This window comes from Orycteropus afer, unplaced genomic scaffold, assembly GCF_000298275.1.
Source record: "Orycteropus afer afer isolate SDZICR_OR568_19922 unplaced genomic scaffold, OryAfe1.0 scaffold00289, whole genome shotgun sequence".
NCBI classification, from domain to species: Eukaryota; Metazoa; Chordata; class Mammalia; order Tubulidentata; family Orycteropodidae; genus Orycteropus; species Orycteropus afer.
The window spans coordinates 2372400-2397538 of NW_006921876.1; the positions used below are offsets into that span (position 1 = coordinate 2372400).

Genomic DNA, 25139 nt, shown 5'->3' on the forward strand with positions numbered 1-25139 from the left:
GTCTTTTCTGATGCTTCTGGGAACGGGTTCTCCTGAAACCCCAGGGTCTCCAGATCCCCACATCTGTACCCTTCTCTTTAACCCAGGCCTCCCATCCAGGTTTTCTGCATCCTGCAGCCAAATGCACTTGGCTCATTTTCATTTTCATTTTCAGTTCTAAGAATGCTTGCTCTACCCAGTTCTGGTAGTTTCTATCCACTTCCCAGTTTCTGTCATCTGTGGCTTTTTCTTTGCCACTTTCAACAAAAGCCATATAGAATCTCAGGACATTCAGGAGGAGGGGGCCTCAGAGAACAGCTATCCCAAACTGCTTTACAGATGAGGAAACCAGTACCCAGAGAGGGGGGCTGATTTTCCCAGGTTCACACAGCAGTGAATGGTAGCGCTGGTACTAAGATCAGATCTCTGCTTCTAGTCAGGGCTTCCTTCAGCCCCGTCATGCCTGATGTTCTTATCTTTTTTGTCTGCTTCAATTTCCTTCTCTTTCTGATATCTTTTATTCCTTTCCTTTTTATTGAAATATTTCTCTTTTTTCTTTTTAAAATATTTCCCTCTGTGTTCAGTAGGAAGATTTGCATCTGGTGGCATCAAGGTGGCCCTCAGAGCCAAGGCAGGCAGTGTTGTCCCCTATCCTGACATGTTTTTCCTCAGTTCTTTGAATAGTCTATTTTCCTTTCTGGTCACCCAAGATATACGAGGGGTCCTGTCCTTTCCTCTTCCTGAATCATCCTCTTCAGTTCCTGTTTCTCCTTCCAAGTACCATGGAGGTATATGGGAACTCTCAAGGAACTGACTCCTCTCTCTAACCTTAGTTTCCTGGTCTATAAAATGGAGCTGAGAGTCTCAGAAGGGGAGAAATGGGCATGTGTGTGTGTGTGTGTGTGTGTGTGTTTATGACGTGTCTCCCAACAGCTCCTGGGGGTAGATGGGAAAGTTAATTAGCACTAGGATGAAAGGTGCTGTGGGATAATTGCAGGTAAGATCAGGATAGCCAAGAGGGGAGGGCTGGGGAAGAGGCCCCTAACATCCTAAGGGTGGGCGCCCCAGCTCCACTTCTGCAAAGAGGATCAGACACCTGGAGAGGCTGAGGGGAGAGGCTGGGGGGTGGGGAGGGAGCATTCTGAGTGAAGGGTCTTTGTCTTTACAGGGAAATGCTTGTTAGTTGCTAAGGAACTGGGCTGTCTTTCCTGATCCAAGCCTCCCAATGTTTTGCTTTGCTTGGGAGGGGGATGCGGGGCTGGGATTTGAGGCTCTCCCTTGGCAGTTGGTCCTTTCCCTGGGGCTGCAGAGGCTATGATGGGTCTCATGGGAAGAATTCTCACCTGGAAAAAATGGCTCTTTACCATTACCCTAAGCCTTCCATCTGGTGGCTTGCTCAGTGGAGCTGGGGAGAAGAACAGGTGAGGTGGGGGTGGGGAAGGAGAGGAAACATGAATTACAGCACAACCTGCATGCTAGGCATTGTGCTAGGGCATCCTCTGTGCCATCTCATTTAATCATGGCAACAAATCTTCTAAGGAAGCCATTTATTTCCTTTTTTCCCGCCCCCTCAGTATCCTGCTTTTTACAGTTGAAACAGGCCCAGAGCAGTTAAGTAACTTGCCTGTGGTCACAGTGTCAGGGGCTGATTACCCAATAAGCAAGGTGAAATCCATGTGAAACTCTTTACTGCAGATTAGTAAGTAAGCACAAGTAAGCCTATGTTTACCTGGCTTGCTGGATACTCCATCCCTGTCAGGGATTGTACATTTGAAAAGAGGCTTGAATCTGTAGGAAGGAGCTGTGGGGTTGGGAGAGAGATGGATGCCAGCCATACCTAGAGGCAGAATCTTTGATGTGATTAGTAAGTAAGCACAAATAGTCCTATGCTTACCTGGCTTATTAGGTAATCTGACACTGCACAGTGTTATTAAGTATTAGGAATTCTATGTGCAGAACCCTTTGAACCTCTCACCCAGTGCTTTTAAAACTATGGCACCTAATACAGCCCATTGGCTGATCAACCCTAAACCTGGACTCCTCCTCATCATAATCATTGCCATCCTTGTCCTAATCACCATCATCAACAACAGGGGGTTTTCCTACATGACTTTCCTTCCTTGTCCTCTTTGCTTCCTTACCTAACAGCATTTATTTATTTATTTTTGATGCCTTTTTTTTTTAAGAGCTTGTTTTACATTCAAAGTCACATGTACATTTAGTTTCATTCCTAAAAGCATTTATTACACAGGTGTGGTTCTAGTGGGAAGAGAGGTGAGTCCATGGATTTAGACTGGGAAGCTGTTGGGTAGTGGCCTTGGCCAGCAGTGGTACTGGTGGTAGTAATGGTTTTGGACTTGGCCAGGTCATTGCCCATGAGTATCCAGAAGCCCCACAAATCACACTTGGTCCAGATGGCTGAAGCTAGGGGAAGGGCAGATGTTTGGGGGAGCCTCCTTTGGTTTCTTCTGGAACTTCCAGCCCTCTCTCTTTTGGCTCACTCTAGCTCTTGAATAAATAGAAGGTCTGGTATTTATTTTATGTAGGCCAGAGAGTAAAATTAGAGTGCTGTTTACCTCTAATACTAAGAGTGAGAAGACTTGAGTTAACTCCAGATTCCATTGGTACTAGTTAGGAAACAGGGAGTAGGTTATTTAACTTATCAGAGTCCTATGTATAAAATGAGAATAAGAGCACTGACATTATTATCTTGTGACAGATGCATGAGAGAATATGTATGAAAGCCTCTGTAAGCTGTGAAGCAGTGTGGGAATGCATTAAATGAGATAATGCATGTCAAGCACTTAGCACAGGGCCTGGTATGTATAAAGTGCTCAATAAATGGTGTCTGATAATGATGATGATAGTAATGTCAGTTCTCTCTATCCCTGTAAAGGGGTCACTAATGCTTCTTGTGTTTTTCTTAGTTGTTTCAGTACAGATCTCAAAGTGACTCCCATGTTCCTCTTGTTTCTCCCTAAAAAACCAAAACCAAACCCATTGCCATCAAGTCAATTCCAACTCATAGCGACCCCCGTTTAGTTTCTGAGGTGGTAAATCTTTACAGAAGTAGATCGCCCAGAGTTCTACAGGCAGAACATTGCGTCAAGGGGTCAGTTTTCCCTGGTGAGACACAGCTTCCAGGATTCCCTCTCTGCTGCTGAGACGTCCTTCTTTCTCTGTGGCTTTCAGGGATCAGCCTGTCTGGAAGGGCTGGCTGGCTCTGGCCTAAAGCATGGGTCAGCTTTGTTCTTTCTTCACATTTTTAGGGCAGGATGGTGAGGGTCTCTCCTGCAGCTGAACTAAAAGCCTCAAACATGAGAGGAAAAGAAAAGGGGGGGGGGGAGGAAAGAAAGAAAGCTGATAATTTCCTCGAAGGATAAACATCCGACTTTTTTTTTTTTCTCCTCACCCAAAATAAACATGCTAGCCACAAGGAATTAAAAGCAGAAGAGGGGAGGATGTGTCTCCATTTGGGGTTGCTCGAGGAAGCTGACCTTCTATTTATCCTGGCCCTGGGCACTGACCGGAGCTGCCAATTACACTCCTGTCTGATGGAGGTGGGGGCTGGTGGAGAAGGTCCCAGGAACCGTGAGGTTCACACATACTCAGAGAGTCCCTTTAGAGGCTGCCTTCCATGGCATTGCAAATGGACATTTCCTTTTGCTTCTTTAGTTTAGCTTGGCTTGCAAACTTGCCTGGTGGGGTAGAAGGGAATGGGGAGTCTCAACAGTTCCTAAGGCTTTGGGTGGTTATCAATTGCCCTTGTAGAGAACAAGGATTTGGTGTTCATCACCTGGGCGGAGAGCTGAGTCTATCAGTGGGAGTGGGGAGCCCATTCACAAATAGTCAGATACTCATTGCTAAAATTTTCCAACTAGTTACAGGTGTGCTCAACTTGGCTGAGATGATGATCAGAGCTCCTCTGCCTTTCAGTAAATGTGGAATATGGCACTGAGAAGGTAATAACCCCAGTTGCAGTCTGCCCCTTTCATCTGGGGATCTCAAAGCACTGTGTGCACTTGAGTCATCAACATTGCTGCACCCTAGCCCAGGAGAGAGGGGTTATTAACTCTCAGAAGCCGAGCTGAGGGGGAAGTTGGGAGGAGGCACTGAGAGAACTGGAGTTGGGGAAGAGTAGAGGCTGGTGGTAGCTGTGGGGGATTGAGGAGCCATGGTTCAGGCTGCGAGTGAGACTAGCTGAGAGATCTCTCCAAGGAGAGTAATCCACAGAGGAACTCCAAGGGAGTTAGATGGCAAAATTCCTTTCCTGGGAGAAAAGGGATAGCCTGGGAGTTTGTTCATACCTTTCTAAAAGCATAAACAAGATTATGCCACCCTTCTTCATGCCCACCCCTCTAATCTGCTTATTATCATTCAATGATTTCCCATTGCTTCAGGACACAACTCAAAACTTGAACATGGCTACAAGGCCTGGCATGTTGTGGTCTTTGCCCTCTGCTCCAGCTGGTCTTCTCTATACATACTTTAGCCTCATGGCCTTTCACTTACTGGAACATGCCATGCATGCCCCTTTCAGCCACAGGGCCTTTGCAGGTGCTGTTGCCTCCATTTGGAATGCTCTTCAGCCCTGTCCCCATTGACCTTGTTAACCCTACCCAGGCTTTCTATCCTGATGTTAAACACTACTTTCTCTAAGAATCAGCCCTCCTCCTCACTCCCCTTTTATACCCTTGTAAGGAGCTCTTGTGGTGTAGTAATTAAGGCATTTGGTGGCTAACCAAAAGGTCAGTGGTTCAAACCCACCAGCTATTGCACTGAAAATAGACAAGGCAGTCTACTTTCATAAAGATTTGCAGCCTTGAACCCAATAGGGGTGGCTATGAATTAGAATTGACTTGATGGCAGTGAGTTTGGCTTTTTGGTCTGGTTCACACCCTTGTAGCATTTACAACAGTTTGATATAATTTTCTCGTATTTATCTGATGCCTGCTTCTCTCTCCTACTAGATTGTAAGCTCCATGAGGCAAGCACTATGTCTTGTCTGCCCCGTTTAGCTGATGTATCCTCAGGACCTAGAAGGTCAGGCACATGATAGGTGGCAACATAATTTGTTAAATGAATGTTGTTGAATCTCAGAGCTGGAAAGGATCATGGTGATAAACCAACTGCACTCTTGCTCTTCCTCCCATCTCAATTTCACAGCTGAGGAAGCAGAACTTCGGAGAGGGTAAGTGATTTACTCAAGGGCACACAGTAACTCAGTGACATGTCAAGGCTAAGGGTCTTCACCTTCTGCCTGTCAATCTACCCCTCTCCCACTCCCACCATTTGCATTTACTAGAGAACCCCAAGCCCCAGTGCCAGACATTGGTTGGTTTTCTCTTGTTGGTTTTGGAAGGAAGACATGTTAGGAAACAAAACATCAAACCAGGCAGGCGTAGATGACTTTTTTTTTTTTTTTTAAATTTGAAAGTGAAGGGATTCCATACCGAGAGGCCAGCCCATCAGAGTTGGACAAGGTGGGCACACACCTGGAAGAAGGAATGGGAGGCTTAGCATGAAGTTATCTCTGCTTGGGTTTGTTCTTGGGCTCATTCTCACTTCCTCCAGGAGACTGGAGCCCTGATGAGTCCTGGTAGTTTTGGGTCAAGAACTGGGTGGATGCTTCGGGTTCATTCAAGTGGAAGCGGTTCAGAAATTTGTCCACATTCCAAGAGCCTGGAAAGACAAACATATCACAGGAAGGCAGTGAGAGAGAACCATTGATGTGTGAGCTGGCAGGGGCCTGAATGGAGACAGCAGAGAATGACCTCAGCCATTGGGCTGAAGCAGCATAGTGGCTTGGGATACCTTCTGGTTCTTAGTTGCAGAGGCAGCCCTTGGATATAGCAGAGCTGGGAAGTAGCATGAATTTGTGGGTCACCTGTTCCTCAGAGGACAAATGGACAAGAGGCCACTTTGACTATGTCTGGCTGGACTAAGGACCCAGACTGAGTAAGAGATTGTTTTTGGGTCTCCTTCCCATATTTAACATAATTCTGCCTTCTCATTTATATGCAGAAAGGAAATGCCCAATTCGGTGGGCTGCCCACTTCCTCCACCCACTCCTCTCTTCCTGCATGACCCCATGACTGAGGCCTTAATGCTTCCCTCCCTTCACACCTGGTCACCCCAGCTGCTGGGTCTGAGATTAGCAGAGTGTCTGGGCCATTCTTTCAGTTTTCTCCCCACAAATCCAACCACCTCATTCCGTAGTCCCAAGACACCCAGTACAGCAGCGTTCCTTTACTGGCTGTGGCAGAGGTTAAGGGGCAGGGAGAACAGTCAGGGTACTTCTGCACCTGAGGCCCTGGCTCCTGGGGGGCAAGCAGAGCATGGGAGAGCGATCACCAGGCTGGGGCCTGGAGAAGCCTAGTCAATGTTGAGGTCAGAGGGGTCCCTCCTGAAGGGGAGAAAACAGAGGAGTATAGGGGTAGATACATCTTTTGGGGCAAGTGTGAACAGGCCTAGTGGCAGAGCAAGGAGGGCAAAGCCTGCAGCACTGGGGAGAGGCCGAGGGAAGTGGTCAAAGGCATATTCCCACGCTCTCATTTCCTAAACCCTGGGCCTCAGGCACCCTGGGTGTATGGTTGCCAGACAAAATACAGAATACCCACTCACATTTGAATTTCAGATAAGCAATAAATAATTCTGTAGTATTAATATGTTCTAAGTATTGCATGGAGCATACTTACACTAAAAAAGAAATTGTTTGTATTTATCTGAAATTCAGATTTAACAAGGTGTTCTGTCTGGCTCCCCACCCCCACCCCTGGCTAAATCTGGCAACTATCCCTGGATGGAGAGTGCTTGGGGAAGATGCTGCCCAGTGCAGAGCTAGGTGGGAGCTGGTATGCCAAGGACTGAGGAGAACCATAATCTCTGATCTCTAGAGAGAATAGGGCAAGGGGCTGGCTGGTGGCCTAAAATTCCTCTCGGAGCCTCACCTGATGCTCACTGTCATCCATTGATCCACCTCCTGTACTTGGTCTGCACCCAGTGCCATTTTTAACAATGTAGAAAGCAAGTCCATTGAAGGGTTGTTGTTGTTGTTGTTGTTATGTGCCGTTGAGTCAGACCCGACTCACAGCGACCCCTCCTTGGGTTGCTGAGGCAGTATCACTACGGAAGTAGATTGCCCTATCTTCCTTCCGAGGAGTGGCTGGTTGGTTTGAACTGCCAGCCTTCTGGGGAAGGGTTAGTCACTCCACTTTTCCTCCCTCCCAGGAGCTGTTTGCATTTCAAAGATGTTCTCAAAGAGAGGACAATTTTTAACCCAAAGGAAAAAAAAAAACACACGAATAATAGTACTGTTAATAACACACCTATATAGACTTCCTAAAGGACCACTGGTGGCACAGTGGTTAAACTCTCGGCCACTAACTGAAAGGTCAGTGGTTCAAACCTACCAGGTGCTCTATGGGAGAAAGATGAGGCAATCTACCTCTGTAAAGATTGCAACCTTGGAAACTGGATGGGGCAGTTCTACTTTGTCCTACAAGGTTGCTATGAGTTGGAATGGACTCGACAGCAATGGGTTTGGTTTTTTGGTTTATAGGCTTCTTATACCACTGACTGCCAGAAGAATGAACCCATCTATCTTGGAAGAAGTACAGCCAGAATGCTCTTTAGAAGTGAGAATGGTCAGAATTTGTCTCATGTACTTTGGCCATGTTGTCAGAAGGGTCCAGTTCCCAGGGAAGGATATCATGCTTGGTAAAGGAGAAGGTCAGCAAAAAAGGGGAAGACTCTCGGTGAGATGGATTGACACAGTGGCTGCAACGATGCGCTCACACATAGCAAAGACTGTGAGGATGGTGCAGGACTGGGCAGTGTTTCCCTCTGTTGTACACAGGGTCGCTATGAGTTGGAGCCAAGTTGATGGCACCTATCAACAACACAGGCTTCCTATTAAGTGCTAGGCACTATACTAGGAGGTCTACATGTTCACTTCATCCTCACAATACTCCTATAAAGGAGGACTATTGTTATCTCCAGAGTCCCTAGGTGGTGCAAACAGTTAACTCACTCAGCTATTAATCGAAAGGTTGGAGGTTCAAGTCCATCCAGAGGCACCTTGGAAGAAAGTCTTGGTGATCTACTTCCAAAAAATCAGCCACTGAAAAATCTAGGCATCATAGTTCTACTCCAGCACATGAGAGGTCACTAAGAATAGTAAATTGACTCAGTGGCAAGTTTTTTTTTTTTTTTTTTTTTTATCTCCCCCAAATTCACAGATGGGAGAGCAGAGGCACAAGATAGGGCAACTTTTCTGGTATTAGTTAGGTAGCTTCTTTAGGGGCAGGGATGGGAGAAAGGCCCTTTTTATGACCCCTCAAATCACATTGTTTCTGAGTGGTGCAAATGGATAACATGTTTGCTGCTATCCAAAAAGCTGGAGGTTTGAGTCCACCCAGAGGTGCCTTGGAAGAAAGGCCTGGTGACCTACTTAAGAAAGTTAGCCATTGAAAACCCTGCGGAGCACAATTCTACTCTGACATGCATGGGGTCACTGTGAGTTGGAATCAACTGGACAGCAACTGGGTTAGGTCCCTGCGTGGCACAAGTGGTTTGTTCTTGGCTACTAACTGAAAGATTGGCCATTCAAACCCAACCAGCAACACTGTGGAAGAAAGGACTGATAATCTTCTTCCATAAAGATTACAGCCAAGAAAATTCTATGGAGTGGTTTTACTCTGTGACACATGGGATTGCCATGAGTTGGAATCAACTTGATGGCAAGGTTCCCCCCCTCCCCAATCCTATCTGCCTGTTGTTGTTGTTATGTGCCTAGGCAACTGCATACTCAGATTGGGCTTACTTGGGATGGAAAACAAAAGATTTAAAGAGTTCTCTTGGCGGAAGAGTGGCTGAGGTCCTAAGGAGAGCCTCGCCAGTTAGATGGGTTGTTGCTGGGCTGGAGAGATGTGCTGACTGCGGTGGGATCTTCCACTACAAGATGAGGGAAGGAGGTCTTGTATGGTCTGGGTGCCCCTTCAGAGGTACTGTGCCTAGCTGTGACCTTTGCATCCATTACAGAGTCTTGGCTGGCTGGAAAAAAATGATGGTATCATGACCCCTGGAAAGTGAGTGTTTGTGTATGTGAGTATGTGGGGCACACCAGGGATAGGGGGTCATGGTGTGGCAGGCATGGGGTGGAGGGGGCAGGGGACCTTCCCCACCAAGTAGAGCAGGAGGAACCTGGGTGATGAGGAGGGAATTGAAACTCATCACGAGATCGTAGCAAGTTGGTGGAGAGAAATCCCCTCCACCCTTAGGGAGACCTTCCTCCCCTCTTGAAGTACGGTTTGTCTCCCCGAAGCTCAGAAGATATCTCTTGAATGATTATAGTGCTCTAGGGACCTCATAGCTCCTTTTCTGTCATATTTCTGACAACCCTGTGGTTCTTGGGTTTCCTGGGCAGCTTCTCAAACCCAAGTCCTGTCTTCCCTCAAGTGAGCCGGGAAGAGTACAACCCGGCTGCCTGCTAGCCTCCTGCCACCTCCTCTCCCTGACTTGGCTGTGACTCCTTATACCCCCTCCCCCATTTCCTGCCACAGAGGGCTAGAGGAACTGACCCTGAGCAAGGTCTAGAAGGAAGAAGGGTGAGTCAGGCCCTCAGGGGTGTGTGTGGGGAGAGCTGGGGAGCTGACAGGCTGTGGCTTCTGTGGTCACAGTGTGGAGGAAAGCCCCTGTATGGCACTGCTCTGTCCTAGGTTGAGTGAGGTTCCTGCCGTGCAGGAAGAGGGCGATACTGCTGTCTGTGCTTTGGGGCCACTCGACTTGGACCCTGGATCCCATCCAAGATGGGTGCTTCCAGGGACAAGGGCAGGGGTGGTGAGTGCTGTTCAAAGGCCTCTGTAGTCTGAGGCTTCCTTGTGAGGGGAGAAAGTAGGAGGAAGGTGTCTGATGCCTGACTCCCGAGCCACCCAGTGGCTGGAATAGAGGTTGTTCCTCCTGGGGCAAGACTGCCACGTAGGTTGTGTAGGTTGGTCCCTGCACAACTCTAGGGGGGCGCTGTTCTCATCTTGCATAATCATCTGCAGTGGCTGGGTCGAGAGGCTATTCTTTACTTGTTCATTGCTGATAAGGAAGATGTTTGTGACGAGAGAGCTGCTGCTATGAGAGTGGGAGATGTTCCAGATGTGGGCCGAGGCGGGAGGGGTAGGTAACTTTATCATAAAGCCTTTGGGGTTTTTGAGTCACCATTGTGTCCATGATGTTATACCAGACACCAGAGGGGAAATGAATGACCCTGTTTTCAACAACTGGGAGAGAGGCCCCAGACCCTGCTCTTCAGAGACTCATCCTCTGAGTTTGAGTCCAAGGACTGCAAGATCTGGAGTGTTTGGGAATGGCCCTGGTGCAGGTGTTGACCTTGGCTTCACCCTGCAGCTTCCCAAATCTGTGAGGCTGGTTTACCATTGTTGGATAGTGGCTTAGCATATGCAATCGGGCAGCTCTCTTGGGCCTGTTATGGGTTGAATGGGAATCCAAGAGACTGAGAAAGTGATTCCACGCCTCATCTTGCCCCTCACATCTTCTGTAGGACTTGAGAGGATGGAGCAGAAAGCTCCTCTGCTAGAAGGTGGAAGTTCTGAGCTGGCCTTGGGGTATAAGGCTCCCCTGAGGCTGATAGCTGCCTGCCTTCCTGGGACTCTGTTAGGCATCATGGGGAGTCGCTTCACCAGGTACAACTCTTGCCTGCTGGTATTTTATAATATGAGACCATAGTTGTTGGCTGCTATCGAGTCAGCTCCTGACTCATGGTGATTCCGTGCATAATGCGATCAGACCACTGTGCTCCATAGGGTTTTTATTGGCTGATTTTTGGAAGTAGATTGCTAGACCTTTCTTTTTAATCCCCCTTAGTTGGGAAGCTCTGCTGAAACCTGTTCAGCACCAGAGTAACACACAAGCTTCCACTGACAGATGGGTGGTGGCTGCACATGGGGTGCACCGCCTGGAAATTGAATCCAGGTCTCCTGCACAGAAGGCGAGACTTCTACCCCTGGACCACCACTGCCCTCTATAAGACAATTCATACTGGAGTAAATAGCAAATGTGTGCTTCTCACAGCAGCCTTGGCAGCAGCAAAACTTTTTGGTCCAGGCTCCTGGCAGATAGGGTTCCATTCCTAGGAACACCCCTGGTATCTCTCTAGCAGTCTCACTTTTAGGGGCTTCCCAAACAGCACAGGCTCCCTGTGTATTCCCTGCTCTAGTCCACCTGACCTGCCGTTTGGTCCTCAGTTGGCCCTGAAGTGTTTCCCTCTCAGCCTAGGAAGTGGGGGTGGGGATGCCTGCCTGCCCCCATTCTCCTGCCAGCCCCCATTCTCCTGCCAGCCCATTCAGGTGGGCTGGAGAACAAGGGGTGGTTTCTGCCCAAGCTCCTGTCCTTGTGGTTGGCCTCTTCTGAGCTGCTTCACCCTCCTGCCTGAGGCATTTTCTGCTGGGACTTGGAGCACCTTGCTCTGAGCTTCTCTGTACCCCCAGGGAGGTTACTGTGTCTAACCAAGGCAGCCACCCTCTTCCCTGGCCTCAATCTACCCTTCCCTTCGGCGGGGACACCTCAGCTTCTTGTCAGGGGATGGTGCCCCTGAAGAAAACACAAAAATTCAACTCCAGCCTAATAACTACCCCACCAAGAGCCTGGCACAGGTCTGTAATTTGTCTGGCTCTTGCGGGGCTGGCTGCAGTGATAGAAGCTCTGATGCCTTTCTGCTGAGATTAATGATGTCCTGGTGGTGGTAGGCGGGAGGCCCGAGCCTTTTATTTTTTGTGCCATTAAATGACATCCAGAGACTTCCACTCAAGAGCTGAAAAGCCCTCGTTCCATCACATTCAATTACTCCTGGAGAATATTTGCTGAGTGGCTGATCCTGCTGGTCTGAGAGGCTTAGTTGAGGGGATGACTTTGGTTCTGGTGGGAGCGAAAGGGTGGGGGTACTGGGTAGAGTTCTGAGGTGGGATAGGAAGTCACCCCATCTCCCTTGGAGCAGAAAACCCATAAGAATTGGAGGGCAGAAGTTCAATTCCTAACTATCTAGCCAGTGGATCACTGAGGACTTTTTCCTCTATCCTGTGGAACTGAGAGAGAGGGCATAAAAACTCTCAGGTGTCAGCTTACTCCCAGTTAAACATTCCAATATTTGGTGGCAGTGATGGTTAGTTGGAGTTTGGAGTGAAATTTGGGGGATTATCTGTGATTTTCCCATGATCTGTCCAATATTGCTTTGGATAACTGATGTTTGGCTTGATTGGGAGATGCTTCTTGATGAAGTCTGCCTGGGGCCTGCAGAGATTTCTGGCAGTTCCCAGCCAGGGTGCCTGTCTGAGAATTGCCCAGGATGGCCCCAGTTGGGCCATTGCCAGGCCCACAGTCCTATCCGCTCAGCCAGGTGGGTGGGGCCCTTCTGAGGGAGAGAGCTGCCTTACACAAGCCCACACAGTGACTCAGGGGCTGAGCCCTAAGGGATTCTGGGGCCTGGCCAGGTGAACCACCATGGGGGGTCATGGGAGGGAGGGTGGTATGAGAAGACTGTTTTGCAGTGGGCTACATGTTTGTGTCTGTCTGTCTATGTGTGTGTTGGAGGTATAGAGGTAGGGGCAGTCTCAGTGTTGGAGCTGGTCTTCAGGCAGGGCCAGGTGGCAAGGTGTGGGCAAACCACTGCCCCCTTCCCTCTCAGGCCTCTTTCCCTCACAATGTGCTCTCACCTCACTGCCACCTGGCCTGCTGTATTTCCTTTAATTCTTCTCAGCCTCCATCCCTTCAACTCAATGCCTCTACTGTTGATACTACTTGGAGCACCACTGCCTGCATGCCCTTGGCCTGTGCTTTAAAGCATTTCCTCACAATACCCCTGCCTCAATCACCCACGGTGCCCTGCAGGCCTTCAGAAGCCGTAAACAACATTTAAAACCCACTATGTGGCAAGTCCCTGCCTGTCCCTCCTCTCTGACCTCTTTGGGATAGAAGGCTCCACCTAGGAGCTGCTCAATTCAGGTGCATATGGTGCTGGGGAGTAGATCATGGCTGTCTGGCTCATCATCCCAAGGACCTCTTTCCATCTCATTTAACAAAGTGTGTTTCCTCTGAAGGCCCCAGAGACTGCTCTGTGAGACAATGACCCAGGCCTTGTACAGCCCCTTTAGCTGCTGGAGTCAGCTTCTGGAGCAAGCTTTGGCTCATCATCTTGCAGGGCAAAGAGGGGATTTCCCTGGCTCTCTCATGAGAGGAGTGTGAGGCTGGCTGGTGACACCTTTGGGCGAGGTGGCTGAGGTGTGGCATGGCGTAGACCACAGCTTCCGAGGAGTTTAGCCTCCATATGCACTGAGCCACAGCCCTGGCCAGGGAAGGGGTTAAGTGGGTGGAATTGCCTCGGGGCTGCTGCTGCTGCTGCTCCAGATCCAGGAGTCCCAGGGGTCCCAGGATGAACTTGTGTTCTCCCTACCCCTACCTTCCATCAGAACCCAGATGTCTGGTGGTCTGGTTCAAGGGAGAGGGAATGTTGGTGAGTCAGTGACAGGTACAAAAAGCCCTGCTCCAGAAGTCAAAAGAAAGTTAATTTGTTATTAACTGCAGACGCTTGGCTATTCAATCACTTTTCTAGGCTTTAGTTTTTTTATATTTGCCAAGGGGGGCATACGGCCACCCTGTTCACCTCACACAGTTGGGCTCAATTTAACTGAGATAAAGGTTGGGAAGGGCAGGGAAGGATGAGGAGAGGGAGTTAGCAGCCCTGCCTGCCTGGTATGGGGACAGGGAGGATGTGGATGTGGAAATTGTCATTTGTGGGCATGGTGCTCACAGAGGTGGTTGCCTTTTCAGGTGTTGAAGGAAGCTGATGGTGTGTCTTTGTGGGGGTGTGAGAAGGTGAAGATCTGTGTGTGTGAATGGCTTGTGAATGTGGGCCCGTGGGTGTGTCCTGTACACAAACACACTCATTGACTGAAAGTCCACAGCCTGCTGAGCACAGTGACGGGTGGTGAGAAGGAAACAAGACAGAGGTGAGCTCTTCCCTCAAGGAATTTATAGTCTCATGGTGGAAGTAGGACCAAAGCAAGTGAAAAATGATTTAGTAACACTAAAGACATAAAAACGGGTGACTAACAAAGTACAACAAAATGCCGTGTGAGTGTGGAAAAACATATAGACACTATGGGAGTGGGCAGGGATAAGTTTATGGTTATTTTGAACATCTTTCAAGGATGTGATAAATGGGTACTGGCGAATTAAAGATGGGAAAGATATCCAGGTGTGGGGGAGGAGGAAGTGGTGTGCACAGATTGGCAGGTAGAAGCAAATCAGGTGTTCAGTGAGAGTGTTGGGTAGGGTGACATGAGTGAAAGAGTAGGACTTCATGGGTGTTCTGGCAGTACGAGGGATCAAGGGTGTGTGGCGTGAAAAAATGCTGTGTGAGTGGGCCCTCTTCAGAAGTGTTCCCTTCAATGGTATTACGTTGATTCATTTAGAATATAGAAGTCTAGGGGACGAATCCAAGGCTTCTGTGAGGAAAATGTCTGGAGACACCATCATGATGGGCTTTGGGCATGGAGGGTGGAAGAGTAGGGATCAGAGCAGTGAAAGAGGCAGAGGGTAACTTGGAGGCAGAGGGTAGAAGTCCAGTGTATTATAGGCCTGAGGTAATGGCAGCTCCAAATATGAGATGACAGTATGTGGTCTTTGGGATCAATGTCAGTGTACCCTCTTGTCAGAGGGTGCCAGACTTCAGTTCCTTTCACCTTCAGACTTTTCCCCTCCACTCCCCAACTCAGAATATGCTTGAGCTATTTGAACATCTTCCTGGTTCTCTACCCTGACTCTTTGTGAGCTCCAAGTATCCACAGAGCTATATCATGGTGACTATACCTCTGTGAGGGCAGGTACACTGTCCCTCAGCCTCACTTCTGTACCCATAGTGCCTAGAATGGAGCCCTGCACACAGTAGGCACCTAGACTTTTCTGAATAAATGTGGAGGGCATGAATGAATACTAACAGGCACAGTGAGGAAAATGGTCACGGAGAGGAAGGAGCTGTGTCTAGACAGGGAGAGTGGGGTGGGAAAGCAGGGATTTCTAAACTAGAAGCAGAGCAGGTCTCACTATTCTCCCCCTCCCCAACCAAGGAGAGCACAGTAGGCTGGGAGGAACTCTGTTTAGGGTCATTAGACGGTTGACCAAAGAGTCTAACCCTTTATCTTGATAATATAGAAATGGAGACCAAGTGAGGTTAGGGAGCTTGTCCAAGGTCACACAATTAGAGTTTAGACATCAAGATCCCCTCACAATGCAGTAAAGTCTTCTCCCTCAGTCACTGACCAAGTATGCATTTCCCTGGAGTCATAGTACAGAGAGGAATCCTGGAGAGAGTTTCATCTCCTTGGCTCTGCACAATACTACTCCTTCCCTCCCACCCCTCTACACAGTCATAGAAGGTTAAACTAGAATAGTCTCAAGCTCTAGTCTCATTCTAAGCCTCCCATTTACACATGAGAAAGTTAAGGCCTTGAGAGAGAAGTGACTTGAACATGAATGGGTCAAAGTAACTGCCCTCCACAGTTGCCTCTCTATCTTGATCCTATATTCTTACCTTTTCCCTCTAATCTCTAGAAGCTGATCCTACCTATTCACCCAGGGGGCATAAGTTGCTGGTTACACCATACACCCTACACTTAATACCGTCCCCCCCCCTCCGCCAGTATCTTCCCATGGAAAGAAAACTAGACCAAGGCAAGTCCTGGGCCTGTATTCATTGGCAGGGCCCCATGTTCTGGCCTCCTGAGAGTTCTCCCAGCCTGGGGCTCCATGAGTCCCCAAGCACTGTCCAGGTGCTTTAGAGAACATTAGGCCTTTGGAATTCTAGCATTGTGCAAGGGCCTGTCATTTCTTTTGCAACCACCTGACCCTCACTGCCTCATGTCTTGATGCCTTTGGTGGCCTCCTGTCCCTTCTCTCTTCTATCTCCGGTCAGTTCTACTCACCAATTCAGGCTAGTCACCATTAAAACTGACTTTTGTTGGTTACGTCTCTGGTCAGCAATCTCTTATGCCCCCATATAGTCTACTCATCAAAGCCAAACCTTGGTCCAGCTTTCAAAAACCTTCACAACCTTCTTCTTTTTTCCCTTCCCTCTCATTGTTGCCCCCTCACCAGCGGTGGCCTTCTTGCTTTTTTATCTATGCATCTGCAGTTCTCCCAGCTCAGAACTCCCTCCTTCCTTCATTCATGGATTCAGATCTCCTCCTTCTCCAGGGCTCAGTTCACACAACACCTCTTCCATGTAGCCTCAGGAACATATAGATCTATAGATCATCTAAAGTCAACCCATCATCTTCTAGATGAAGAAATTGAGGCCCAGAAAGGCTACTTGATTTGCTCAAAAGTCAAATCACTAGATAGAAAAGAGAAGCCAAATTTTCCTAACCCTATGGTAAAATATCCTTGTACCCTTCCTTGCTAAGGGGGATGCATTATTCTGGAGAGAGTCCTATGGTGGGAAGGAGTTCATCCTTAAGTCCACATGATCGCCATTTGTACTTACAGTCAGAATCACACAATTAAGCCCTTAATTATAAGTTGCTCTGCATTATTATTTAATTGTTTCCAAAATAGATTGTAAGCTCCTTGAGGGCAGGGAAAATTTCCAGTGCCATCCAATTGTGCCTTCTCTGAATGAAGATCCCTAGAACTGTGCTAGACACAGAAGGCATTACATGGTGGGACCAATACCCTGGCCAGAGCCTTCATCTGGGAGAATAACTTCCCCATCCCTATGTGGCATCACACAAAACAGCATAGAAGCCAAAGGAACTCTGCCAGAAGCAATTCCACTTTCTAAGTTTTCATGTGGATGAAAGGTGGGGTCAGTGATACCATGACAAATCGTGGTTATGGCAAAGAGCCAAAGAGACTAATAATGGTTTTCAGGCCTGATATATTCCTGCTTCCTTGCCTGGACTCCATCATTATAGGACAGGTTAGGCCTTTGCTGGGCACATAGGCCATTGCTTTCTGTGGGCTGGGGGCTTTGAGGTGATCAAACTTCCAGGCCCCTACCCCTGGCAGAGTTGGGAAATGTCTTTAACATGCACAGCCTCCCTGTCTTTGCCTTTTTCACTGCTTCTCCTAATGTCATTTTCTCCTTTTTCTCCCCTCACCAAAGACTTGATCCTGCGAGTGGCTCTTTAAGGTCACTCTGTTTAAGCATTATCCCTCCCAGGGCATTGGCATTGTGACTTGAAGTCTGACAGGTGCACTGAGAGGCTCTATCTTATTTTACAAGAATCCCATGTGTGGCAGAACCTTGTGAGCTGAAGTGCTAGCTCCCAGCCCCCAGAAATCACTGTTCTTGGGCTGTACTAGTTGCTTCATGATGTCCTAGGTGAGAATGGTACCCAAGGAGCTAGAGAAATTTGCCTTGGCCTTGACAGTCATATTTTTAATTCCTCTCCCTTTGTAGCCAAACTTTAAAGTGTGTCTTTGGCAGAGCCCTTTAAGAAGATTTACAGATTGGAGAGGTGCTGAGTGCTGAGGGCACCTGGCTAGGGTTCATCAGTGGAAAAGTTGCTCCAGCTCCACTTCCAGGTGGCCTGGAGCTCTCTGTGATTGGTGACTCCTGCTCAGCGCACAGTCTGAAGGCTTCTATCGCTCAAGGAGTGCCTTTTCAGGCTGCACTTTCCTCTCTTCTGGAGCCTCAAGCATCAGGGGTTGTAACAATACTATTGCTAGCTTCCCAGTGGGTAGAGGTTGGTCAGGGCCACTGGGTTAGAGGAAATGGCTGACAACACCCACCCACCCACTCAGCCTCCTGCCAAACTGGGGTTTGCACTCTTAAATTGGCATTTACTCTTCCTACATTATCTTTCCTTCCCTAATATTGGGGAGGTGACAGAGTGCATAGGGATGATTTTATTTCCCATTTTCCTGAAGAGAAATCTAAGACTCAGAGAGGGGTGTGGCTCACACAGGGTCAGGTGAGTTACCGTCGGCTTTGTATTTAGTGGCCAGGTGTCCACAGCTCTTCTTGCTCCTTAACCCTGGAGGTGGGAGCACTGAGACTAAGTTGCCTGGGTTAACCATTAGGAAGCTCTGGAGAGTGGGTCCTCTCCAGAGTCTGAGGAGGGCTGCTCAGAGGTGCTACAGGAGAGGGTGTGGCTAGGAAAGTCTGCCCCACCACCGAGGAGGGACTGGCACTAGGAGATGGCACTGGCAGACAGAACAAATAGCTGTCAATGAAGATAGACTGGTGGGGTAGCATTCCAGGGCCTTGTTGCCCAAATCATTTTCAATTATAGGGTACAATTATCTGCAGAGGTGGTGTGGAGCAACTGCCTGCACATGCCATCTATGGCTGTGGGGGAGATGCTGCTCTTCCCAGCTCCATTTGCTCCCTTTGGGATCCTGCCTTATATACATACTGACCTACTCAGCTAAAGTCATCATCTTGGTCTACGGGACTTACTTATGTAATGGAAACACGTCTGATGCCAACATCTCCTCTAGGATATCCATTACAGTTCAGTTCTAAGAAACAACACCGTTTGATTTCTAGCCTCTAAAGTTAATGGGGAGCAGCTGTTAAAGTTCCAACTGTCCATGAATGCATTAAGCATCCAGTTCTATCCTCAGAATTCACTTTATCTTCAGCTTGATGGAAAGGAAGGTCTTACCTCGGGTTTTGTTTTCTTTGGGAAGGAGAGAGATGGTCTTCCCTTCTTGAAGATAGACAAAGAACTGGTAGCGATGGAAGCCAGTGTGTGCTGGTGGGGAAGGAGGTTGGTAAGCTGTGGGTAGAAAAAGGAGAATATTGGGCTTTACAGCCTGTACTATCCAGGACACTGCTCCTTACTTGCAAGTCCTCTTGACTGCTCTGGGCAGGGGGAGAAAATGATGATTCTCTATCTTTCCATGAGTCCTACTGAACTTCTTGGACCCCCAAATGTGGGCTCACCCATTGCAAACAATCAGGATTTATGTTTGACAGGATCACATCTTCAGTATCTTCATTCAAGAAGTACTCATTTTTCATTTTTGGGGAGAAAATGGTCCAAGAGAAATGCTCTGGGCTGGTTTGAAAGTCTTTGGAGCTTATGGGTCTCCGAGGCTTTCCAGGGTGAGTGGGTGTTGATACTGTCCCCTTTTTGCTTTAGTCTATCCTTATGGATTTCCTGCCTCAAGAGAAACCCATCTTTCTCTATATGAGTGTGTTGGCAGAGTATTTTTATTTATTTTTTCAGCATTTCCTTGTAAACTCAGTCCACAAAGAAGCCAATTTTTGGCTGGATCCAGAGGATCTGGAAGTGGTTATGGGGGTGGGTGGGACTTGGTTCAAAGGTTTGATCATGGAAGTTGTAGGATCTGAGCGCTGGAGGCAACAGGGAGCCCACTCAGGCTCTTCCGGAGGGGAAGGCTGACCTCCCTCCCCTTTGCTCTCCCTCCAGAAGGCAGGCCTTTTCTGGGGGAAAAAGCAGGGTGGGGACATCTCTCATCCCTCCCCCACATCTATGCAGGGCCCCAGGGTTTTGCTGGTTCTGGACTGGTCTGGAAAGTTGGGTCTCTTTCCAAGAATGCTGTGTCATTTCCCACTCCCCTTGCCCTCTCTGCATCTCCATTTCCAAGGAGGGGAGTCAGGCTGGAGCCAAGAATCTTCCTAGGGGTGTGTGGGGACTGAGTGCTTGCAATGAAGATGCTGGTGGGAGGGAGTGTGGTACTTTATGACCATCTCTTTCTCCTCTCCTGATCACTCAACAAAAGAGCAACTTGAGGTTTGGAGCTGCTGAAAGAGTTCCTCATTGTGCACTTCCGGCCACTAGGGTCTCAGCGTGCCAACAGCCAGGGGAATTCCTGACTATTCATCCCTTCCCAAGTTTGGAGTGAAGTTCAGATGTGGGTGCGTGCTCAGAGTGAGAACAGTGACGGGTGTGCTGGGGGCTGTGGGAATTTGTGGCTTGTGTTTATGCTTGGGCGGATGCATGGATTGGAAGAGCTTTGAAGCTGCTTTTTAAGGGTCTTTCTCAGTGTGTAGACGCAGATAAATCAGAGTTTTTTCACAAACACTACTGATGCTGAGAAAGATTTCAGAGCATAGGTGATGCCAGAGCATCTCTTCATGTGCATGAGTGTGTAGAGGGCAGATGTGACCAGGCCAGCTTTCAGCAAGGCAGGTGGGTTTGTGTGTTGGTGAGTGCACTCGAGGGTGGGCGTATCTCATGTTGTCTACAGATTGTCTGGATAAGTCTGAGTTAGAACTCACTGGTACTATATAATTGAGGATCTCTCCTCAGGGAAGGTGGAGACTTAATTCCCATTACTAGGGCTTTCCTGAGGAGCTCTGGTAGCATAGTGGCTAAGACACTTGCCTGCTAACCACCAGCCACTCCTCGGAAGGAAGGTTGGGCAATCCTACTTCCGTAGTGATACTGCCTCGGAAACCCAAGGAGGGGTCGCTATGAGTCGGAGCCGACTCGACGGCACATAACAACAACAACAACAACAACAACAGGGCTTTCCTGAGGGAGCTCAGGTAGTGTAGTGCCTAAGGCACTTGACTGCTAATCAGAAGGCTGGTGGTTCAAACCCACTAGCCACTCTTTGGAAGGAAGGTTGGGCAATCTACTTCTGTAGTGATACTGCCTTGGAAACCCAAGGAGGGGTCACTATGAGTCAGGTCTGTCTCGATGGCACATATAACAACACAGGGCTTTCCTGAAGAATTCCTCCTCCAAAAGAGGGATGAGAGAGATAAAGAGGAAGGGAAGAGGTACATGTATGTCCAGCAACTCCTGTGGGCCAGTCACTGGGCTAAGTTACCTCTGACATCTCATTAATTCTCACTACAGCTTGACAAGGTGGGTATTATCTCCATTTTATGGATGAGGAGACTGAGGCTCTGAGAGTTTAAGTCAGGCAGATGGTAAGAGGTGGAGCTGGGATTTGAATCTAGGCCTTTCTGGAGTCAAAGCCCATGAGGCTCAGTTTTTGCCTCAATCCTTATGGGAAGGCCAGTTCATCACCAGAGCAATCCCTTCTAGTTGAGTTGAGGGCAGACTCTCAGGGCAGGAAACAGAGAGAAGGGAGGAGGTGACTGGTGGTGATGATGAGGTGGGAAGAGGAGAACAGCTGAAAAAAGGTAGATCTATGAAACCACATTGTGGGGCTGGAAGCAGGTGAGGGGAAAGAGAGAGGTGAGAAAAAGAGTTGATGCCTGCCAATCCCAGCCAGGCAAGTGTCCACATTGCTCTGTGGTTATGAGCACAGCTCCAGTCAGACCATTTGCATCTTAATGCTGGCTCCGTCCCTCACTAGCTGTATGTCAGTGGGCAGGTCAGTCTGTGCCTCAGTTTCATTCTTTTTACAATGGAGATACTAATTACAACTACTGGTAGCATAGTGCCTGTGGTAGTTATGTTTGTGTGTCAACTTGGCTGGGCCTGGTTGAGTGGCTGGGCAGCTGGTAGTAGTTAATCCCCATGATGACACTGGCAATCAACTCCATGGTGGAGTCTACTGGGATCAGCTGGGTAGCTGCCTTTGGGTATGTGGTCTGCTTCCTCTATATAAGGAGAAGCTTTGAGAATGGTCTCTAGCCTTTGGCATGCTTGGACCCTGCATGTAGCCATGTCATTGCTCAGCAGCCTGCTATGCTCTGCTGACCTTGGGACTTACAATGGATGGAAGTCAATGGCCCGCCATGTGGTAACTTTGGGACTGTGCCTTTTTTCCTTGTCAACCTTGTCTGAGTGAAGAAATGCCTCTAGCTTCAGTGAATAGGGAGCAGGAGGCAGAGCTGGGCCCCAAGGTTGAGGGGCTTCCACCCATCCCCTAGAGTCTGGCACTTTGAACTTGGACTTAAAGCCTCCAAATTCTAAGAATAAACTTCTGTTTGTTAAGGCCATCCCATTTGTGGTATTTTCTTGTCAGAACGTCACTAGGTAACCAGAACAGTGCCTAAGGCACTTGACTGCTAACCAGGAGGCTGGCGGTTCAAACCCACCAGCCGCTCCTAGGAAGGAAGGTTGGGCAATCTACTTCCGTAGTGATACCGCCTCGGAAACAAGGAGGGGTCACTATGAGTTGGGTCCAACTCGATGGCACATAACAACAACAACATCTTTTCAAAGGTCGTGTGAGGATTAAATCAGATAACACAAAGTAAATCCTTAGGTCAATGATTTGGACATTGGTGGTGGTCAGCAATGATGATATATCATTAATATTACCTAGTAATATTACCCAATAAAAGTGATGTATTATTAATATTATTAAGATTCTTGTGACTATCACCTTTCTGACTCATAGTGACCCCTCCTTGGGTTTCCGAGGTGGTATCACTATGGAAGTAGATTGCCCAATCTTCCTTCCCAGGACTGGCCAGTGAATTTGAACTGCCAGCCTTCTGGTTAGCAGTCAAATGCCTTAGGCACTACGTCACCAGAACTGCCAATAATATTACCCGATAAAAGTGACATATTATTAAGTAATGTTATTATTATGATTCTTGTGATTATCACCTTTGCTCTGGCTGGGGGCATACCTCACTTGATACCTACTGGGGAGAGGGGTTCTTGAAGGTCTCACTCACATGTTAGCTCCTGGCCCTGGATCTTCCCTTTCTTCATATCAGTGCCCTGAAATAAGAGACAGGCATGGACACGAGTTACTCCTGGAGTAGTAGAAGACCTAAACCATAACACTTTAGTCAAGGTAGTTTTTGATAAGCTGTTTCTCTCTTGGAAAAGTAGGATGCATAAGGAGAAAGATATACGGCTAATCTTGGGAAACACTGCTAGAACAGGACTGTGGGATTTGGGTATAGGGGTATTAGGGGGTATCTGGGGAGAGCACAGACACAGATATCACGAGGATGGCCTGGAGGTGGGGGATAGACTGCCTGCCTGAGCTCTGGAGAATCCTGAGAGGACACTGCCTGAAGGGCCTTCCCGTGCTCACACCATCTGCATCCTGAAACTAGGCATAGGACACAACCCACAAGATCTGGTCAGATGGAAGGGAGGAGCTGCCAATTCTCAAAGGCTGCTCAGCCAGCCCCTCCTTTCAGGAGAGAGGATTCCGCTTTCCTTGGAGCTTTCAAATTATTAGGCCAATGGGTATCTGAGTAATCAGAAGGGAAAGGATGGGAATGAAGAGGCCCCTTGGTTTCTTGAGGCAGCTTCTTTCTCAGCCTTGAGTCGACTCAACCTACAGCCTCTAGGCAGATTCTTTGGCTGCTGGTACAGCCTTAGTTTCTCTCCTTCTTTCTCTTCCCTTCTCTTCTCCCCTCCCCTCAGTGTCTGTGGGATAATGAGGTGATCCTGGGGGTGTGTGCTAATTATTGTTTGTGCAGGACTGGGAGATGCTTAGATGAAAGGGACTGGAGCCCGGCCCTGGATGCCATAGCTCGGGACCCCGGGCCAGGCCAGGGAGCCCTGCGGCCTCTCAATATGGGATTTTATAGCCTTAATGATGGTGATTAAGGTGGCTCTTACTTGATTCTGCCAACACCAAACTATGCCCCACTGCCTTTCCACCAAGCCCTTCCTAGCCCAGCCCCTGGCCCTTCCCCTTGCAGAGGGGTTGGTCTGCCAGTCCTCAAGGTAGGAGAGGTGAGAGCAGTGAGAAGCTCTGGTTTGAGTGGTTGTGAGAAAGTGAGTATTGGAAGGTGAGATTTCACCTCAATTCTCTGTGGAGAATCTCTGAGTCAGTTTAGTGACCCAGCCCTTGGCTTATGGTTTACTTTGTATAAAGCTAAATCCTTATTCCCTCATTCCAGAACCCTTCTTGCTCTTCCTTTTAGTTTACTAGTAGGTTGTCCCCCCTACTCTTCTCATTTTGGGCCTCCTCTGCCAAACATCCCTCTTCCTCAGACTCTTTCCTATTGGTCTGGATTACCTGTGGAGCCCCTGTGTGGTGTAAATGGTTAAAGTGCAAGGCTGCTAACCAAAAGGTTGGAGGTTGGAGTTTCTCCAGAGGGACCTTTGAAGAAAGGCTTGGTGATCTACTTTTTAAAAATCAGCATTGGAAATTCAAAGGCCCAAAATCCATTAAATGGGGAAGAGAATATTTGTTTAATAAATGGTGCTGGTAAAACTGGAGATCCATTTGCAGAAAAATGAAACAAGATTTGTACCTCACACCATACACAAAAACAAACTCCAGATGGATCAAAGACTTAAATGTGAAACCTAAAACTACACAGTTCCTCAAGGAAAATCTAGGGGCAAATTTAAGGGCCCTAATATATGGCATAAATAGACTATACAATAGCCAAAAGATGGAAACAACCTAGGTGTCCATCAACTGAGGAATGGATAACCAAACTATGGTACATACACACAATGGAACGCTATGCAATGCTAAAGACTAATGTAGAATCTGCAAAACACCGCATAACGTGGATGAATTTGGAGGACATTATGCTGAGTGAAATAAGTCAATCACAAAAGGACAAATAATGTATTAGTCCGTTATTGTAAAATTTAAGGAAAGGTTTATCTATAGAACAAAATTTTCTTTGTTGGTTACCAGGGGTGGGAGGGGAGGGGAGGGGAGCGAACGCTGTTAGATAGATAGAGATAAGCATTGATTTGGGTGAAGAGAAGGGCAATGTACCAAATGTGAGTGACCAATATGGTAGCACTGAGGATGAGGAAGACATAGAGAGGTACATGGGAGGTACAGACAACAAATATGAACCCTTTTGTACATATAGTACTGCGTTATCAGTGAAGGCTAACATGGACATATGGGTGGATAGATGGGTGGACAGGCTGAATGATTAGGCATGTCTATGAAATGGGGAGTGTATCCAAGAACATATATAGGGTTGGCAGACAATGGTCCCATAAGTTTATGTGAATGATCAGAATTCCCAGTAGAGCTGACAAGGGGCAAGGTTGTGGTCACTGCTTGGTCATAGCCAGCTACCCAGAGGGACCGAGTAGTTGAAACTGTGGGCTTGGGACCATAGTTGCAGGAGATATCATGCTCAATTGGCATAACATACTATACAAAACATTGTTCCACCTCCTATTCTGGCAAGTAGCGACTGGGATCTTAAAAGCTAGCAAGCTGCCATCTAGATGCAATGATGGGTTTCTCCTCGTCCAGAGCAAAGAAGAATGAGAAAACCAAAATTCATGGAAACAATTAGTCCTAGC

General features: G+C 48.0%; 1 protein-coding gene across 1 annotated transcript in view; it reads right to left on the reverse strand.

The window, feature by feature from the left end:
* Positions 1-5506: 5506 nt before the first annotated feature.
* Positions 5507-25139, reverse strand: part of PEBP4 (phosphatidylethanolamine binding protein 4) — a 360168-nt gene continuing 340535 nt past the window's right edge. The window contains exons 4-6 of the mRNA XM_007950834.1: positions 22565-22610; positions 18654-18767; positions 5507-5661 (exon numbers count right to left, since the gene is read on the reverse strand). Of these exons, the coding sequence (XP_007949025.1) occupies positions 5507-5661; positions 18654-18767; positions 22565-22610 (315 nt within the window). The remainder of the gene's footprint in view (positions 5662-18653; positions 18768-22564; positions 22611-25139) is intronic.